Source organism: Grammomys surdaster, unplaced genomic scaffold (assembly GCF_004785775.1).
Source record: "Grammomys surdaster isolate TR1022 unplaced genomic scaffold, NIH_TR_1.0 339, whole genome shotgun sequence".
Classification (NCBI taxonomy): Eukaryota; Metazoa; Chordata; class Mammalia; order Rodentia; family Muridae; genus Grammomys; species Grammomys surdaster.
Genome location: NW_021604758.1, coordinates 489,264 through 509,044, shown reverse-complemented (window position 1 = coordinate 509,044; position 19,781 = coordinate 489,264). Strand labels below are relative to the sequence as shown.

At 50.5% G+C, this 19,781-nt stretch overlaps 2 protein-coding genes across 3 annotated transcripts; one reads left to right on the top strand and one right to left on the bottom strand.

Moving 5' to 3' along the window:
* Nucleotides 1–37: 37 nt before the first annotated feature.
* Rtn2 (reticulon 2) lies at nt 38–12,522 on the bottom strand. 2 transcript variants are annotated; one of them, XM_028778707.1, is made up of 10 exons: nt 12,284–12,522; nt 8,826–8,870; nt 8,248–8,718; nt 7,894–8,154; nt 3,094–3,301; nt 2,625–2,763; nt 2,449–2,518; nt 1,763–1,809; nt 726–784; nt 38–499 (listed from the first exon to the last, which is right to left on the bottom strand). In XM_028778707.1, the coding sequence occupies exons 1-10, from the start codon at nt 12,315–12,317 to the stop codon at nt 421–423; spliced, it is 1,413 nt and encodes a 470-aa protein (XP_028634540.1). In that variant the 5' UTR covers nt 12,318–12,522; the 3' UTR covers nt 38–420. The 2 variants fall into 2 exon arrangements, with proteins under 2 accessions (XP_028634540.1, XP_028634541.1); XM_028778708.1 differs by lacking the exons at nt 7,894–8,154; nt 8,248–8,718; nt 8,826–8,870; nt 12,284–12,522 and adding an exon at nt 4,930–5,031.
* A 2,223-nt stretch (nt 12,523–14,745) lies between these two features.
* Nucleotides 14,746–17,990, top strand: Ppm1n (protein phosphatase, Mg2+/Mn2+ dependent 1N (putative)). Its single transcript, XM_028778727.1, has 5 exons — nt 14,746–15,677; nt 16,368–16,485; nt 16,556–16,661; nt 16,738–16,798; nt 17,612–17,990. The coding sequence occupies exons 1-5, from the start codon at nt 14,760–14,762 to the stop codon at nt 17,618–17,620; spliced, it is 1,212 nt and encodes a 403-aa protein (XP_028634560.1). The 5' UTR covers nt 14,746–14,759; the 3' UTR covers nt 17,621–17,990.
* The last annotated feature ends 1,791 nt before the right edge of the window (nt 17,991–19,781 follow it).

Below are 19,781 nucleotides of genomic sequence, written 5' to 3'. Positions count from 1 at the left end.
AGGAAGATATAAGTGGAGGGACTTTAAAGCACAGAAGGCAGTGAATTTTCCACAGGAGTCTTTATTACAGTGTAAATCCAAGCTCAAGGCTCGCCTGGGCCCCATGCAAAGCCCCAGCATAGGAGTTGGTGACCTCAGAGGCACCAACCCCTCACGGCGCCTCCAGCGGCGGGTCACGGAAGTGCAGGGCAGCGTCCTGACTATTTAACTACAAGTCCCAGCAGGCTCCGCGGCCAAGGAGCATAGCCTTTTCCTGGACTCTTAGAGCAGAGCCTTTTAGGAAACGTAGTCCGGGTCGCTCAGGCACTTCCCACTGGGAAATGGCTCGGCCGAGTGGGAGAGGGTGTGGATGCACGGGAAATGAAAGGGAAGAGGGCTGCTGGGGTGTGGGCAGGCGTCCTTCGGGCAAAGACACCCCTCTCATTCGGCTTTGGCTTTGGATCCGGAGACTGATGCTGTTGGGGCAAGGGTTCCGGACCCCGGGATCTTAGCTCGGATCCTGAGGGAGCAAAATTAGGGGCCATGAGGTGTGACATGAGCTGGAGGAGGTGTAGAAGATAGCACCTGTCCTCCACCTGATGACCTGCTTTGAGATGGAACCAATGTGCCCTGGGAGAAATAGGAAGTGGGGAGCTGGGGGAGTGGAGGAGACAGAAGAAAACCCACAAACAACAGCAAATATCCCAGGCTCTGCTCTCCTCCCTGCCATCATCTCATGTACTTACTTAGCTTTGATGTGGCTCAACTGATTGGTCACCAACCCCACATACTGGTCAATCTGGGCCTGGGGAGACCAAAGAGACAAAGAGAGTTCTGGGTAATTGATGTGGGATGCTGCCTTCAGCTCTTACATTCTTTTTTTTTTTTTTTTTTTTTTTTGGTTTTTCGAGACAGGGTTTCTCTGTGTAGCCCTGGCTGTCCTCGAACTCAGAAATCCGCCTGCCTCTGCCTTCCAAGTGCTGGGATTAAAGGCGTGCGCCACCACTGCCCGATGTACTCTTAAATTCTCTAACATGGAAGAGTGCCTAGCACTTCAGTTCCAACTGTGAGAACCATAACCGGCCTTTCTGCCTTTGTCGTTTTGAGCCAGGGTCTCATGTAGCCCGAGTTGGCCTCAAACATGCAAGCTGGCCTTGAACCTTCTGTTTCTAGCTCCCAAATGTTGGGATGATATACTATGCACCACCACATCCAGTTTTATGCACTGCTAAGCAATTAAACCTGGGCCTTCATGCATGCTAGGCAGGGACTCTACCAATTGAGCTATAACTTCAACCTGGTTTTTAGTTTTTCAGACAGGGCTTTGCTACATAACCCTAACTGGCCTTGAATGTACAATTCTCCTGCCTCAGGCTCCTGGGTTCTCAGACTGTTGATGCTACATCCAACATCTTCACAGAAATGACAGTCAGCAGCTTGGGCCATGTTCTGAGTTGGGAGTGGTGTACTAATAGTAGTTTAATATGAATTTTAATCCATCTTACTTTTTTGGTGGCACTGGCATTGAACTCGTGGCCTTCCACAGGCTTTTGCATGCGAAGTGTTGTATCTCCCCCTTCCTTGAGCCATGAGCCATGCCCCAGCCCCTCTCTGGTAGAGTCTAGGCAGCTGGTCTTGAACTCATACCATCTTCCTGCCCCACTCTCTGAGTGCTGGGTGTCAGCAGAGCTCCCGAGTCTGTGGGACTCTGGCTCTAGGAGAAGGCAGTCACACTACCCAGTTTTGGCTTCCATGTTGACAATGGGGAGCTTGCCGTACTCACCTGATGTTGTCTGTACAGAAGGGGGACAGTGAACAAAGCAACCACTCCTACACATACAAAGAGAGGAAAAAGGGTGAAGAGAAAGAGAGAGAGAGAGAGAGAGAGAGAGAGAGAGAGAGAGAGAGAGAGAGAGAGAGAGAGAATGTCAGGTTCTCCTGGCAGAGGGACAGCTCCATTGAGAGCTTTTCCACCCGGGCCCAAATTCCCAATATAACGACTCTGAGACATAATATTTCATGAATGAACGCCGAAGCCAGAAGCTTGGGCTTGCTCCCTGACTAACTCCTATCTCATTTAACTCGTCTATTCTATTCTATTCTATTCTATTCTATTCTATTCTATTCTATTCTATTCTATTCTATTCTATTCTATTCTATTCTATGAATGCCACATGGCTGGTTACCTCTTCCCAGTTTCATGCATGTGATCCTCTCCATCAACCTCGGGGCTGACTCTATTCTAGAATCCTCTCTCCCCGCCGGAACTCCCGCCTCCTATTTCCTGCCTAAGCTAATAGCCCAGCAGCTTTTGATTGACAGGTGAGGCTTCCACACAGTGCACATGAGATTCTCTCTACACTCCATGTGGAGCCATACTCCACACAGCCGCAAGCCTCATCACCCCTCGCACCCTTGCATTCACCCTCCACCCCACCCCCGTGGCCTCAGTCTTCCTTCCCAGCTCACCCAGGATGACAAGAGTCAAGCCGTTGAAGATGGCCCCCACAAAGGTCAAGATGTAGAAGAGAAGGGCCAGCTGTGGGGTAAGGCTCAGTGTCAGAAAGACCCACGGGCTGCTGCCCCATCCCCGCCACAGGCACAGAGGAGAGCGTTGAGAGTCCCCGACGTAGTTTTGGGGGTACCTTGAGAGAATCCACCAGGTCTTCTACTAGGAAGAAATGTCGTAGCTGTGTGGCTGTGGAGACCACGTGCGAGGCAATCTGCTGGGACAGACGCTCTGTCTGCTCCCGAGTCAGGGTCAGGTCCATGTCCAGGTAAGCCCTGATGGGATAAAGGAATGGGGTGTGGCGCTCCGTGTAGGTGAGGCTCAGACTTGGGCAAGAGGCTTTAACAAGAACGGGACGTTTGGTAGAAGAGCAGAGTTAGGGCTGGGGATATTTGTAGAGAGGGCTGAGGTCAGGTTTAAGATTAGGAAAGGGAATCGAGGGTCATCAAGGATAAAGGGAGAGATCAGGGTTTCCGGGGGAGCAGGATTCACGGTCAGAATGAAAACGGATGAGAGCAATGCGTGAGCTGAGGTCAAGGGTCACAATGGACAGTCGGCCGGCTGGGCAGGGCAGGGCAGGGCAGGGCAGGGCCAGGCATTCTCACTGGAAAGGGTTGGTGCCGTCGCCCCGGTGCACGGCCTGCAGCACTTTGCGGTAAACCCTGAGAGAGATGGTGGCGCAGAGACCCAGCAGGGCCAGGTGCGCAGCCACGGACACAATGCTAAAGTGCAGGAGGCAGAGGAGAGAGGCCATGAGGCCCGTGAAGACGGCTCCCGACGTCCTGGTGTCCTTCCAGTACAGCAGGTCTGCCACTGTGGGAAAGAAGACAACGCTGGGTCCCGACCTGACCAGGCCACTCCCTTTCTGTTTGTTTTTTAGAGACATCTCACTGTGAGGCTAAGGCTAACTTTAAACTAAGCAGCCCTTGCTGGTCTTGAATTCCTGATTATTCTAATTCATTCTTTCTTTTTCTTAGACTGAGTTAAGTTTGACTGGCCTCAAACTCAGGGCAAATGTTCCTGCCTCTACCCCTTAGTGCTGAGGTGCTGAAGATCAAACTTAGGGCTTCATGAATGCTAGGTAAAACCTCTGCCAACTGAGCTACTTCCCTGACCAATCACATCTATCTGTCTCTTTGTCCGTCCATCTGTCCACCCATCTATCCATCCATCTATCCACCCATCTATCTATCTATCTATCTATCTATCTATCTATCATCTTTTCTTATGAGCTATATCCCTGACAAGTCTTACTTATTGAGGACAGGGTCTCACTATGTAGTCCTGGCTGTCCTGGAACTTGCTATGTAGGACAGGCTGGCCTTGAACTTATGGAGATTCACTTGCCTGTGCCTTTGGAGTGTTGAAATTAAAGCTCTCAATGTGGGGAGTAATTCACTTTGTTTTGTACACCCCCCCCTTCTGTGAATTTCAATACACTCCCAAGTTGAAAATAACTTGGGGAGTCTATTCCCTTGTTTAACCGTGTAAATTTGGTCAGATCGATCACAAAGAAAACTAACAATTTTATTTGTTGTTATCTTTCCTTTTCTATGGCAGGGTCTTGGTAGCCTTGGCTGGGCTGGAACTTAACAGCCATCCTCCTGCCTCTGCCTTCCAAGTGCTGGGAAGATAAGGGTGTGCCACCATGCCTAGCTACCAAAACATTTTTAAAGTCCTAAGTGTACGGTTACTCCACCTGATAGCCTGAATCGTAAACACAAACTACGGACCTGCTCCCAGAGATGTCCAGTTCAATTCCCAGGCTAGGCTTGAGCCCCTGGTGGGGTACCTCTAGCCCTTAACGGTTCATTTTATTCACTTAAACCTCTACAGCCCTTCCAAGAAGCCACACCCATCTGAGTCCCAAACGTTGATTTCAGGATCCTTCCTTTTCCTTCTAGCTCCCACCCTTACTGCTCTCAAAACAGCCCATTCAACCGGCCAGACACTGCTCTCCCTCTCACTTCTGTATTCTATACATTTATTCTCCCAGACAACACTAAAGAGCAGTCCTCCTTTCCTGATGCGGGCAGGGCCCTCCCAGTCTGTCTCCCCAGACAAGATACCAGCGGGTGGGGGAGGGGCTGGGTCGCCTGAGGCGGGGCTAAGTTTAGGCACGCGAGGGGGAGGGGGCCTCCCGCAGCTGTGCTGGCACATCCAGCCCTGAATGACAGCTCCGTAGCCAGGACACGAGGCTGGGGGATGGGAGCCTCTCTGCTCCCGGGCCCCAAAGTTCTAGCTTGATCAGGGAACCCCTAGATCCCCTCAACGTCCTCCCGAGACGCCCCCTGATAAGCCGCCCCAGCTCCAGCATGCCTCCCTGACAGGTCCAAACACCCAGGAGGAAACCATGGCCCTGATCGCAGGGAGGAAAGAACTAATCTGAACCCCTTTGCTCTGTTCCCGGACCCCAGTTTCAAGCCGTCCGGCAAGCCCACCTTTACTCCCCATCTCGGCTCCGAGAGAGCGGTTGCGGACGCCCGGCTCCTGGGGATTTTGCCCACTTGAGAAGGACCCGAAGGAAAGAGCAGAGGGGAAGGGCCCCTTTACAACCCAACCAATGGCTGGCCAGAGAGGTGGGGACAATTCCCAAATTGGGACTTAGTAAATAGACAAGGAGCTGTCTTTAACCAAGTGTTTGCGGTTCCTGGAGGCCCAGGCTTTTATAACGAAGACCAAGTTATTTACAAATGACCAAAGGGTACAGTTAGGGAAAAGCAGAATGTTTTGTTTTGTTCTTGAGATATGGTCTTGCTGTGAGGCACTGGAACTCAGGAAAATGCACCTGTCTCTTCCTACAGAGTGCTGGGATTAAATGTGTTCGTTCCTTAACACGCCTGGCTCGAGTAAAGGTTTTGTTTGCTTGTTTGCTTTGCTTTTTTATCCTTTTTTTTTTTAAAGGGGGTTTTTTTGGGGGGGGTGGTGGGGGGGGGGACTGGTGAGGTGGGTCAGAGGTTAAAAACACTGGCTGCTCTTCCAGAGGTCCTGAGTTCAATTCCCAGCAACCACATGGTGGCTCAGGACATCTGTACATATAGACAGAGCACTCCTAAATAAAAGTTTAAAAAAGTACATTTTAATATATCTATATTGAGACAGAGTTTCTCTACACAGTCCTGACTGTCCTAGAACCCACCATGTAGACTTAGGCTTGCCTCAAACTCATAGAAATAACACCTGGACTGAGTAAATGTTTTTGGTTTTGTTTTGTGTTGGTTTTTTTGGTTTGTTTCTTGTTTGTTTTTTTTAACACAGTGTCTTGTCCTGTGGTGGCGTGTACCTTTAATTCCAGAGGAGGTAGAGGCAAGCAGATGTCTGTGAGTTTGAGGCCAGCCTGGTCTACACAAAGAAACCCTGTCATAAAATTAACTAACTAACTAACTAACTAACTAACTAACAAAACCCAACAGTATCTCAAGTTGTCCAGGCCGGCCTTAAACTACCAATTCTACCCAAGTGCTAGGATTAAAGTCCTAGGTCTAAACCTGAAGTTCTGATCTGCCTGGCTCTACCTCCCAAGTGCTGGGACTACAGATGTGCACCACCACTCTTGGCAAGAGGAAACTCTTTTTCCTGTTTTATGGCTCTCCTTGTGAGTATGCCCGCATGAGTGCAGGTGACAAGGGTGGCCAGAAGAGGGCGACAGATGCCTAGAGCTGTCGTTGAGCACAGCACTCCTGCCCTCTGGGAGAAGGTTGTGTACTTTAAAGAGCGAATCCATCTCTTCAGCCCAAAGAGTGAAGTTTTTGTAGAGGCCCTGGGGTGTGGGGGTGGGGGAGTCACAGCATAAAAATATTTGCAATGCAAACCCCCAGAGCCCAGGTGCTCAGTGTTTTTAATCCCAACCACTCCTGCGATGCAATGAAAGGCTGAACCAGGAAGGAAAACAGGCCTGGAGTAGGCAATGCAGCAACAGAAAGAAGAGAGACTCTCCTGTGGATCTCTGTGAAGTCTGGGATCAGCCTGGTCTACATAGTGAGTTCCGGGACAGCCAGAGTGACATACTGAGACCCTGTCTCAACACACCCCACCTCAACCCTTGCAAAAGAGAGACTCTGCCTTTACAAGGTGAGATTGGACTCTCAAAAGTCCTTTGAGAGGCTAGAGAGATGGCTCAGTGTTCTTGCAGACCTGGGTTCAAGCCTGGCAGTGTTGGTATCCGCCCACGCCTTTATTCCTAGCACTCCAGAGGCAGAGGCAGGTGGAGCTCTGAGTTCAAAGCCATCCTGGTCTACAAAGTGAATTACAGGACAGTCAGGGCTACACAGAGAAAGCCTGTCTTGGAAAGAAAACAAAAAGAAGACCTGGGTTCAGTTCCCAGTACCACACCATAGCTCACAGACATTTTTGCTCCCATTACAGGGGATGTGACTTCCTCTTCTGACCTCCACAGACACCAAGTATGCACATGGTGCCCAGACATACATGCAGGCAAAACATTTATACACCTAAAATAAAATAAATGAATCTAAATATTTAAAAAGTTAATTTCAAAAATTTAAAAACCCATGGGCTTTGCATGATTTGCAAGTGCAGGTATTTACACACACACCTCCACACAATAAATTAATTTAAAAAAGGCAGGGTCTCACTATATACCCTAAGCTAGACTTGAGCTTACTGTGTAGACAAGCTTGGCCTCAAACTCACCAAGATTCGCCTGCCTCGACCTCCCAATACTGCCATTAAAGGTGTATGCCACCATGCCAGGCCTAATAATTTCAAACATTTTGTAAGTCCCAGGGGCATATTCAGCATCTAGATGGAGCACTCCGGTGAAAAAGGGAGGATTCATTTTTTGACAGCACCCAATCCACAAGGAGCCCTAATCTTGTGGGTGGGTAGGGAACCGCATAGAGCCAATGGAAACAGGGTCTGGGGGCTGCAGGTCTATAAGCCCAGCTGAAGCTGAGGCAGGTGGATGGAATTCAAAGCCAGCCTGGGCTTCTTTCAAAATAAAAGCTGAAGGGGACTGGAGACATATTTCAGTGGCAGAGCTTGTGCAGGAGGCCCTAAAGATAGTTACCAAGGTGAATGTGTGTTGAGGAGACCCCTCAAACCACACACTCGGGTAAAGGGAATTTTGGGGGACACCCTTCTCCACTGTTCTTGGGTCCTGTGCCACACTGGTCCCGTCACATTTAAGTGTAAATCTCGCCGGGCGGTGGTGGCGCACGCCTTTAATCCCAGCACTTGGGAGGCAGAGGCAGGCAGATTTCTGAGTTCGAGGCCAGCCTGGTCTACAGAGTGAGTTCCAGGACAGCCAGGGCTACACAGAGAAACCCTGTCTCGAAAAAACAAACAAACAAACAAACAAACAAACAAAAAGTGTAAATCTCTTTCCCTCTGTCTAGCTGTACGTGGTCCTCCATAGCCAAGTTCTTTGCTTACAAACAGCTTACCTAGAAGGAGTGGCTCCAACGTGAATTCTGATTGGTCTGTACTATCGAGGCACTGGGCTGTGATTGGCTCCTGCTCCAGCAGCCGCCAATGCTCTTCTTCCTCATTCAGCCGAGGCTCATCAGGACTGGAGTTCGAATCTTGAGATCTTTGTGGGGATGGGGTATGCACCTGGGGGGTCCCAGAGTCAGGGCTAAGCTGAGGAGTCAGGACCTCAAGTTGCAAATGTAGAGCCTGGGTAAGTCGGAGTTCAAGATTTGTCTCTGGTGTCACAGAGAGAGAAGGCCATGAGCTTTCTTTCTTCTGGGATGTATTCTGGATAGCCACACACCCTCCACACACCTCTGAGATCTCACCTTCTCCAGCCTCGCTGGTCTCCAGTCCATCAGGCTCCTCATTTTCCAGCGGAGTGGAGCTGCTGGTGGCCGAATCCTCCCCAGATCCCGCACTCCGGACAGCCCAGCCAAACTGGTCCAGCCTCAGCCTCAGTTCCTCCAGTGGGCGCTCAGCTGGAGGCACGGTGTCTGGGTCACCACGGCGCCCCGGCTCTGGGGACTGGCTCAGGCTAGGGATGCTTTCTAAGCTGTCACCCAGGCCGGGTTGTGGGGGTGGGTCCCGTGGTTCTGAGATTGAACGTCCCTGGGGCCGGGGACGACGAACAACTGAGTCCCTACGGCCCCCAGAGCCCACCACACCATCGAAGGCAATGTAGGAAAAGGTCAGCTCCCTGGGGGTGCCCCAGTCCTGCGAAGTGGTCTCCTCCTCCTCGTCCTCCGAGAATTCCCGGGCTGTGTGCAGCTCCCGAAAATCCGAGTCGTCATTCCCTCCTGCAGTGGGAGAAGGGTTCTCAGCCTCTCTGAACCATGCAGTCGTGAAACCCTGTCTCACACAGATACACGCACACGCACACGCACACACATACCATTTCACTTACCTTCCGTGGAATCGGGGGTAGAAGAGGCTGTAGACGGAGCTTCTTCTGCAATGGGAAAGAAATGAAGATTCTAGAATCTAGAGGTTTAGATGGTCTAAGTCACAGACATTAGCTGTCGAGGCCCAGCAGGTGCAGGGGCATGCTGACAATCTTGTCGACCTGACTCTCTAGAGTTCACCTCTGACATACAGGACCCAGGGCCCATGCAGCATGCACGCTGGCACGCGAGCTCCCACACACACATACACACATAAGCAAGCACACAAAAAATTATTTTCGTGGTTGGGGGGCTTAGAGACAGGATTTCTCTGTGGAGCCTTGGCTATCCTAGGACTTACTCTGTAGACCAGGCTGGCCTCGAACTCCACCTGCCTCTGCTTCTCAAAGCTGGGATTAAAGCCTAAATTTTTTTTTTAATTATGGAAATGCACCAGTGCAGAGGCCTGGATAGTTGGCCTTTTAAGAAATCTTAAAAGGCTATTTGAATGGCAGGGTATTTCACTCTCTGTATAGAGTGTAAAACAGTAAGGACATCGATACCAGAAGCTCAGAGCTGCAGGCCATTCCCAACTACTGGAAATTGAAATAGGAGGACCATAAGTTCAAGGCCTACCTTGGCAAGTTAGCAAGATTGTTTCAAAATAAAAAGCAAAAAGAGGGCCAGGATGCTCGGGAGTAGAGCACTTACAAGCTTGCAGGAAGCTCTGGAGGCAGTCAGTCCATACAAGCACAGCTGAGAGGAGAGAAGGGAGGAGAGGGAAGAAGGAAAAAAGGAAAAAGAAGAGAGAAGCTGGAGAGATGGTTTTCATTCAAAGCACCTGTTGCTCCTGCAGAGGACCCAGGTTTGATTCCTAGCACCCACAGGGTGCCTCACAACCATCTGTAGGTCTAGTTTTAAGGTAGCAGGTCTCAACCTCTGAGTCGCAACCTCTTTGGAGGAGATCTAAGGACCCTTTCACAGGGGTCGCCTAAGACCATCTGGATATCAAATTTTTACATTATGATTCATAACAGTAGCAATGTTACAATTACAAAGTAGCAACGAAAATAATTTTACAGTTGGGGGTCACCACAACATGAAGAACTGTATTAAAGGATTGCGGCATTAAGACGGTTGAGAAGCACTGTCAGGGATCAACCGCCCTCTTCTGGTCTCAGCCGGCACTGCATGCAAGTGGTGCACAGATATATATGAAGGAAAAAAACATCATACACATATAAAATAAAGATGGAGAGATGGTTCAGTGGCTGGGAGCACTTGTTGCTCTTCCAGAGATCCTGAGTTCAATTCCCAGCACCCACACGGTGGCTCACAACTATTTATACTGAGATCTGATACCCACTTCTGGCATGCAGGCATACATGCAGAGTTCTTATATACATAAAATAATCTTAAAAATAAATAAAAATAATTAATTAAAGAAACAGAAGATGAAGAGAAGGAGAGGAGGAATAGAGAAGCAGAGAGGTTTTAGACGTTCTGAACCAGGTCTAAGAATGTGGTCCTCGCTCTTGCTCCTCAACCCTGAGCACCTGCAGGTTGCCCTCTCCCCTCTCCCCTTCTCTTCCCCCTCTCTCCACGTGGTCATGGCCAGCCTCTACTCCTCTCTACTTCTCTCTCTCTCTCCTCTTGCTCTCCCACTCTCTTAATAAACCTCCCCTCGTGGAACAAAAAAAAAAAAAAAAAAAAGAATGTGGTCCTCGCCGGGCAGTGGTGGCCCACGCCTTTAATCCCAGCACTTGGGAGGCAGAGGCAGGCGGATTTCTGAGTTCGAGGACAGCCTGGTCTATAGAGTGAGTTCCAGGACAGCCAGGGCTACACAGAGAAACCCTGTCTCGAAAAACAAACAAACAAACAAAAACAAAAAAAACAAAAAAAGAATGTGGTCCTCACAATACACAAAGCTCCAGGTTTGATCCCCAGCACGAAATAAACAGGATGTGTTGGTTACAGGATGCCTGTAAACACAACATGGGAGATCGGTAGAGGCAGGAGGATCAGAATCTCAAGGCTAACTTCAGATTGCTGCATATACAGTACATACAATCCCAGTCCAAGCTGGACTACAGGAAGCGTTATCTCAAAATCTTCCAAGTAAGAGCTTTGGGAAGTTTCAGTTCATTCATTCATTCATTCATTCATTCATTCATTCACTGAGCACACATTATGTGTCAGGCACTGTTCTAGGTCCCAGAGGACTACGTTATGAACAAATTAGACAAAACTCCTGACTTGATAAAGTTATACTCTGTGGAAGAGTCCAGAAAACACCGAGTCACACAAGGTAAGGGAGACGGAGCTCCTCTCGATACAGAGTAGTCACCAAGGCTCTCCTGATGGCATCAGACTTCAGATGCCTTGGGTTCTGCTTTCCAGACAGAAGGGAAGGTCAGTGCAAAGCTCCTGGGGTAGGCACTGTGATTAGAACAGGAACAGAGGGGTATGAAGGTGTGAATGGGGGGGGTTATAGATGAGGACCAGAGAGGTGGGGCAGGCTGGGGACAGGCCTGCAGAGTCTCCCCCTTGTGATTTCAGCTGAAGACAAGATCTTTGGACTTCAAAGATCCAAAAAGATACCTCTGGGAGAGGAGGAATGAAACTAAAAATGTCCAAACCGCACATTCTCAGAACTTGGGCATCTGGATACCCGAGACGTGCAATTGGCTAGATCTGCTAGTGTCGGCATCCCCAGCTGTCAGAACCACCCTGTGTGGGACGCACGGGTAAGCACTGACTGCCAGAGCCGATGGCTCCGAGTGGAGCAGGATGACAAGAGGGGCTTGGAACCGGGAAGCCAGCCCCTCCAGCTAGCTTAGGAGCTCTGTACACAGGAGAGCCTCGACAGCCTTCGAAAATGGAAACCCGACCCCGTATCCCCTGTCTCATTTCCTCACCTGGGCAACCAGAGGCCTGAAGAGAAGTGTAATCTTCTGCAGGGTTACTACTGAGTGGAAAAGCCCGCTAAAGACTCAGTAGACTTGGCACCAACCCAGGGGTGGCTGTTTTCTGAAGACAGGGGATCGGACACCCAGGGTGATATTAGGAGTGCCTCTTGGGCAGATCATGAGGGTGAGATGCAAAAATGGGTGCTGAAGGGAGTCGGATCCTTCTATTCCATCCTGACTCAACCCATCAGCTGAGGCCAGCACCAGGGCCGGGGACAGCTCCCCATGCGCTTGCTCCTTCTCACACTGGGCGGGGCGACCCAATCCAGCGCCCTGCGCGCCCCCCCAACCCGCGATCTCGATGACCCCCCACCTCCACCCCATCGCACCCGGTCCTCCGGGTCAGGATGCCCCAGTTGCCTCCAAAGCGCGAGGGGGAGGGGAAGGATTCCTTTGTCTCCTTCCCCGCAGCCCGGCTCTCCCTCGAGCCCGCGCGCGGAAGATGGAGACCCTAGGAGGATCCCACGCGGTTTTCTGTGCCCCACACCAGGCCAGAGCCTCTCCATACTCACTGCAGTGGGCGAAGACCGGCAGGACCTGCCCCATGGCCCCCCTCGGGCCTGCATCGGGACCCCCGCCCACTCCGGCCGCGCCGCCCTGGGCCTGGGGCCACGGGCGCTCATCTCCGCCGCGTCCACGACGCCGCCGCCATCCTCCCGGGCTGCTCCAGCAGCCGCCGCCGCCACCGCCGCCACTGCCGCCGCCGCCCTCTGCTCCGCACGGCGCGGGAGGGCGGGGCCGCGGAGGAGCAGGCACTGCAGCGCCGGGCCCGGGGGCGGGGCCTAGGATTGAAGGCGGGGCTTGAGGGCATTGAGGGCGGGACCTCCGTTTAATGGGCCGGGTTTAGATTTCTGAGAACGGGTCGTTTAGAGGAGTCGGGCGGGGCTTGGGCGGAGTGCGGAGCTAGAGAGAGTGCCCAGAATATGCATACTCGGATGTAAGAGTGTTGGGGCAGATCTAGGGATGGCACTGACAGAGGGTGAAATATGATGTTCTGGGGTAGATGGCATGGAAAAAAAATACTCAAACTTAAAAACTTATTTTCTTTAAAGATTTTTTTTTAATTTACAGTGTTCTGTCTGCATATCTGCCAGAAGAGGGCGCCAGACCGCATTATAGAAGGTTGTGAGCCACCATGTGCTTGCTGGGAATTGAACTCAGGACCATCTCTCCAGCCCTAACACTTAGTTTTATAATTATTTATTTGTGTGCGTGTGGGTATCCCGTGGAGCATGTAAGCAGGTCACTCTCCTCCATTCACATGTACGTACCCAGGAAGCTTATTCTCACAGCCTTCAGAGTAAGAACCTTAGGAAGTTTCTGTTTATTCATCCTTTCAACAATCGTCTACGGAGCATGCGTGCTGAGACAAGTACTGTTCTAGGCCCCAGAGGGATACGCTATGAACAAGTTAGACAAAACTCCTATTCTAGCATGACTCTGCCACATCGTTGCAGCCAGCACCAGGTCCTGGGATTCCCTCTTTCTACCATGTGGGTTTGGGGATCTAACTCAGGTCGTCAGGCAAATGCCTTGTACTCCAGGGAGCCGTCTTGCCCAACCCAAAGCACTCACAACTTCTGAGGCTTGGGGAGGGGTTTGAACACAGGTCGAGTGAGGCCACAGCACAGCATGGTGTAATAGAAGGGGTCCGAGCTACAGATGTGGTCTGTGGAGAACAGGAAGGAGGTGAGAGGCAGGTGAGGACGGTAAAATGGCCATGAGCAGTAGACAGGCCAGCTTTGATTTTTAAGCTATTATGATTATTATTATTATTGTTATAGTTAGGTTTGTTTTTGTTGTTGTTGTTGTTTTGTTTTGTATTTTGAGACATGGCCTTATGCCGCCTAAAATTAAAATGGCTTTGAACTCCCGATTCTCTTTCCTCTACCTCCCAAGTGCTGGGATTACACACCTGTAACTCCATGTCTGTCTTGGAGGCCATCTTTGACGAGCAAGCACCCAAAAGGCAGAAGGAGGGAGATCAGGGAGTTCAAGGCGAGCCTCAGCTAGAATAGTGTTTGAGTCCAGCCTGGGCTACATGAAGATCTGTCTCAAACAAAACAAAACAAAACAAAACAAAACAAAACAAAACAAAACAAAAGGGCTTCCTTTAGTCAAAGACATGGGTCCTAGAGTTGAAGTCTTGGCAACATAGCTTCCTTTTTCTGTAATTCAGTTTCTTCTTTTCTAAGTTGGTCACATAAAAGTCAAGCGTGGGGGTCGAGAGTTAGTTCGGTGGTTAAAAGCACATGTTCTTACAGAGAACCCGGGTTCATTTCCCAGCACCTACGTCATCACAGCTCACAACTGTTTTGCAACTCAAGTCCCAGGAGGTCTGACACCCTTTTCTGACCTCCAAGGATACCAAACACACGTATGGTGCATATACATGAAGGCAAAACCACCTATACACATAAAATAAATGAATCTAAAAATCAACTACAAGAAAATAGCCAGCTATGGTGGGTAGGCAGATCTCTGAGTTTGAGAGTCCGGTTTACATAGCAATTTCCAAGTCAGCCAAGGCTACATAGTGAGACCCTGTCTCAAAAATCGATAACAACAATAACAATATTATTATTATCCATGTAAAATACTGTGTGTCTGGCCTACGCTCAATGGGTAAAGGCGATTGCTGCCAAACCCACGATGATCTGAGTTGGAGCCCCAGGATATACAAGGTAGAATAGGAGAACTGACTCTTACAAGTTGCCCTCCGATCTCCACACGCATCAAATGAGTGTAATAAACTTCTAAATAATGTGTCTTACCTGTAAGAAAGAGTGCAACTAACGTGCTTTTATGCCCCAAGTTCAACAGCGCCTGACCCAGAAAATGTGGGGAAAGAAGAAACCCATGAATACACCTCTTAGTGACCCGACTTCAGACCAGGTCAACGGATAGAAAAGAGATTTACTTGGTTTTAAGTCTTACAGAAAAGAGATTAGGGGAGACGGGGACAGTGCCTGAGCCCCAGGCAGTAGGATGGCGGCCTTTGGACGCCTGCTGGATCGACTCGGATGGACCGCTCGAGCTCAGGAGGTGGCGGAGCAAGAGGTAGAGGAGGAATGCAGCGTCCCCGGGGCGTCTGGGAGTCTCCTGACTACGCCCCGGTGTTGGCAGAGGCTACACGGGGGTGCGGCGGCCGCATCCGGCTTGCGCTTCGGGGCGAGCGCCGTGCAGGGCTGGCGCGCGCGCATGGAGGATGCGCACTGCGCTCGGCTGGCTTTGCCCGGGCTGCCATCAGGATGGGCTTTTTTCGCCGTCCTGGATGGCCATGGAGGAGCGCGGGCCGCGCGCTTTGGAGCGCGACACCTCCCAGGTCACGTGCTGGGGGAACTAGGTCCCGCGCCTCGGGAGCCGGACGGCGTGCGCCAGGCTCTGCGTAGCGCCTTCCTCCACGCAGACGCGCAGCTGAGCGCGCTCTGGCCGCGCGGCGACCCGGGTGGCTCGACGGCTGTGGCTCTGCTTGTGTCCCCGCGATTTCTCTACCTGGCTCACTGCGGCGACTCGCGCGCGTTACTGAGCCGCTCGGGCTCGGTGGCTTTCTGCACCGAGGACCACCGTCCCCACCGGCCTCGGGAACGCGAGCGCATCCACGACGCCGGTGGCACCGTCCGTCGCCGGCGCGTGGAGGGCTCTCTGGCCGTGTCGCGAGCCCTAGGTGACTTTGCCTACAAGCAGGCACCAGGGAGGCCTCCTGAGTTGCAGCTCGTGTCCGCTGAGCCCGAGGTGGCTGCGCTGGCACGCCAGGATGAGGATGAGTTCGTGCTCCTGGCTTCTGATGGCGTGTGGGACACTCTGTCTGGTGCGGACCTGGCGGGGCTAGTGGCGTCGCGCCTGCGTCTGGGCCTGGACCTGGAGCTACTCTGTGCGCAGCTGTTGGACACATGTCTGTGCAAGGTTCTGGGGCCACTGCGTTTGGGGAGGATGGGCTTCGTGATAAAGGGTGGGTGGTGCTGAGCTAGAGGGTGTGAGTGACTTGGGCACTTCTTGAGCAAAACAAGAAGGATGCTTTGAACCATGATGGAGACTAGAACTGGCACATAGGTAAGTGGGAGGGATTTAACAGAAGGGGCATGGCCTCGAGGAATGGGATCCGAGCTAGGACTTCGGGCTAGTCCTGAGGTGTGTCTGAAACAGGAAGAGTACTAAAATAGGAAGAATTTAAAAAGCTTTGGCTGTCTATTTTATTTAAATTGTATTTATTATATTTTAATGTTTTGTGTGTGTGTGTGTGACCACATCATGTATGTGTAGCTCGGAGAACATCTTGTGGTAATCAGTTTTCTCCTTCCATCAATGGGTCCCAGAGATCGAACTCAGGTTGTCAAACTTGGTGTCAGGCAAGCGTCTTTGCCTATGAGCCATCTTGCTGGGCTGTTTTCGTTAACACAACATGGCGGCTAGGATCGGCAAAGGGCATGGTCCAAATGGGAGAGAGCCTGGATTAGTTGGGGACGGATTAGTCAGGTTGGCGAGGGAGACTCCCAGCACCAGGATTGCGGGCAAGCCATGCTCTCAAAGGCACGGTATCCTGGAATGGAGCGTTTACCCCACCCACTAGAGTCTTTTTTCTTTCACTTTATCCAGGGAAGTCTGGATAACATGACCTGCATGGTGGTCTGCTTCCCCGGGGCCCCCAGTTCTTGTGAGGAGGCAATCAGCAAGGAGATGGCTTTAGACGCAGCCCTGAGCCACAAAGTTGCTGGTGAGCAGGTCAAGTGGCCAGTGGGAGGGGTGGCTGGCCAGTGTGGGCTCTCTGCTCACCTTCTCCTCAGAGCTGTGTGCCTCTGCTCAGGAACCTCCATGCCTAAACACGGTTTTCAGGACCCTGGCCTCAGAGGACATCCCGGGCTTGCCTCCTGGAGGAGGGCTACACAGCAAGTGAGCAGGGGTGAGGTAGGATGGGATAGGGCGGCAACAGGACCAGGTCTCCTGAAGGCTTCCCTTTGCTCGCTAGGGCCGCGGTCATTGCTGAAGCTTACTCTAAACTGCATCAGACCCCAGGGCAATGTCAAGAGGTAAGGCCACCTAGCCTACATCCTTGCCTGCCTGCCTTCCAGCGCTGCAATTCCAGTGCTCCAGAGTGAGGAACTTAGGCAAGGCAGTTGAAGGCTACTCTGGACTACATGTGACTCTGTTTTAAAAGAAAACAAAAAAAGGAGGAAAGAAAGAAAGAAAATAAGGGGAGGGTGTCAGAGAGATGGCTCAGTGGTTAAGATCATCTGTTCCTCTTGTAGTAAATTCACGTTTACTTCCCAGAATCCATATGGCTGATAACTCTAGTCCGAAGGGATCTATCACCCTCATCTGGCCTCTGCACACATGTAGTGTACATACACATACATGCAAGCAAAACACCTATACACTTAAATTTTTTTAAATTCAATTTAAACAGAAAGAAAGAAAAACCAGGGGGCTGGAGAAATGGCTCAGCGGTTAAGAGCACTGATTGCCCTTCTGTAATGGGATCCAATGCTCTCTTCTGTCATGCCTGAAGACAGCGACCGTGCACTCATACACATACACTAAACACATCTTTAAGAATAAAAAATAACCGGCCGGTGGTGGCGCACGCCTTTAATCCCAGCACTTGGGAGGCAGAGGCAGGCGGATTTCTGAGTTCGAGGCCAGCCTGGTCTACAGAGTGAGTTCCACGACAGCCAGGGCTACACAGAGAAACTCTGTCTCAAACAAAACAAAACAAAGAAACAAACAAACAAAAACAAACAAAAAGAATAAAAAATAAAAACCAAAAATAAGATAAAACAGAAGAGAGGCTTCCAGAAGGCTGAAGTGGGTTGCTTCTCCCTCTCCTACATTCTGTGTTACAGAAGAGATGAGAAGGGGTAGAAGCCATCAACACCCACTCAAGCCTTGAACTCAGGCCTGACAGCGGCCGTCCTCAGGGGAAATCCGTGCTTCCCTACCAGAAGAGTCAGAGGAAGGAAGGCCAGCCGTGGAGGAACCTAGACTCTTCATTTCCTCTCCCACTTCCCCCTTCCCAGTCTCACCAGGGGGAATTCCACCATCTCCCAACAGCAGAAAATCCAACCGAACCCCCTTTTTTTCTCCTCCTTAATATTTAAAGCCAAACAGATCTTAAGTGATCAGCGTGTAACAGCCTTTCTATTTTTTTTTAACCTCTGCTACAAGGGGGTGGTGATAGATGTGATTATGAAATTTTATTTAATAAAAGTAATTCCAAATGCATTCCCTTTCATTATTATTAATACTATTACGACTTATTGTGAGTGTGTGTGTAAAGCACATGCTGTGGCTGGAGGGCAGTGTTCAGGAGATTATTCTAGGGATTGAACTCTGGTCCTCAGGATTGGCAGCAAGCTCTGTTATCTGCTGGGCCATATTGTTGGGCCGGTTTCTTTTCTTTTTTTACTTTTCTTCTCTTCCTTTCTTCCTTCCTTCCTTCCTTCCTCTCTCTCTCTCTCTCTTTCTTTCTTTCTTTCTTTCTTTCTTTCTGGTTTTTCGAGACAGGGTTTCTCTGTGTAGCCCTGGCTGCCCTGGAACTCACTCTGTAGACCAGGCTGGCCTAAAACTCAGAAATCCACCTGCCTCTGCCTCCCAAGTGCTGGGATTAAAGACGTGCGGCACCACCGCCCGGCTCTTTCTTTCCTTTCCTTTCTTTTCCTTCCCTTTCCTTTCTCTGTGCTTCATATTTATTTATTTATATGTATATGAATGTTTTGCCTGCATTCATCCATATGCATTGCGTGTGTGCCTGGTACCTGCACAGGCCAGAAGAGGGCATCAGATCCCTTCACACTGGATTTACAGAGAGCTGTGAACGTCTTCACAGATGCTAGGAACCAAACCGAATTCCTCTGCAAGAGTAATAAGTTCTCTTAAATGCTGAGCCGTCTCTCTCCGACACCCCTTTAATTTTTGTTTTGATCATGGAGCCCAGGAAGGTATCGAAATGGAAACCTTCCTGCCTCCGCCTCTCATGTGCTGAGGTCACAGGCATGTGCCACTTCATCCTGGACTATGTTTTTTTCTATAAAAAGTGGCTTGTTGCCCCAGATGTTAAGGCATCAGCTTGTGAGCCGAACACATCTGGGATTGAGACAGAGGATCAATGATCGGGAGTTGGACAGTTCCCCCCCTTCCTTCCCACACACAAAATCATGGCTGGAGAGGCTCACTGGTTAAGAGTGCTTGCTGCACAATCATGAGGATCTGAGTTCAAATCCATGCAAGCAGACACCTGCAAATTCCTGAAATCCCAGCTGCAATGGATCTGACACCCTCCCTGGCCTCCATAAGTGTGCAGGTGCACACACCAGCACACACTGCTGTACACACACTCCATTAATCAGTTAAGTAAATTAGAAATTTATTTGTGCTGGGCATGGTGACCCATGCCTTTGATACCAGACTCAGGATGCAGAGACAGGTATCTCTGTGATTTAAAACCCCCCTGGTCTACATAAGTTCCAGCACAGCCAGGGCTATGTAGAGAGAAAACAAAAGAGAAATTTGCGTATTCCCTGGTCAGCAAATGTGCAGTGAGCCACTGCCCTGTCATCAGGCCCTCTTCATAGCTGTGAGCCAGCCCAGCCCACTGAAATCCTGGAGGCCAGGGCAGATGACAGCCATGTTTGGGGAGCCAGTGAACAAGGGGACTAATAAATAATAAATCATGACATGCACTTGGGAGGCAGAGGCAGGAGGATTTCTGAGTTCGAGGCCAGCCTGGTCTACAGAGTGAGTTCTATGACAGCCAGGGCTACACAGAGAAACCCTGTCTCGAAAACAACAACAACAACGACAACAACAACAAAAAAATCATGTCATAGGAAAAAAATACAGGGAAGAAAATGAACAAAGAGGCTCACTTCACATTAATTTTTTTTTTTTAATCTTGGGCTGAGTAAATATCTCTGAAGGTGCCCTGAAGACTGACAAACTGCGTCTGATACCCTGGAACCCACCCATGCGGGGCGTGGGGGGGCGATCACAGGACAACTTACAGGAGCCGATTCT

Excerpts from the sequence above, each read along its gene's own strand:
- Rtn2 (XM_028778707.1), bottom strand. The coding sequence starts at position 12,317 with ATGGGGCAGGTCCTGCCGGTCTTCGCCCACTGCA. Across the intron at positions 8,719-8,825 it reads TACCCCCGATTCCACGGAAG|GAGGGAATGACGACTCGGAT; the intron begins GTAAGTGAAATG and ends CTCCCACTGCAG. Across the intron at positions 1,810-2,448 it reads CTTGACTCTTGTCATCCTGG|GAGTGGTTGCTTTGTTCACT; the intron begins GTGAGCTGGGAA and ends TTGTATGTGTAG.
- Ppm1n (XM_028778727.1), top strand. The coding sequence starts at position 14,760 with ATGGCGGCCTTTGGACGCCTGCTGGATCGACTCGGATGGACCGCTCGA. Across the intron at positions 15,678-16,367 it reads TGGACACATGTCTGTGCAAG|GGAAGTCTGGATAACATGAC; the intron begins GTTCTGGGGCCA and ends CACTTTATCCAG. Across the intron at positions 16,662-16,737 it reads GGAGGAGGGCTACACAGCAA|GGCCGCGGTCATTGCTGAAG; the intron begins GTGAGCAGGGGT and ends TTTGCTCGCTAG.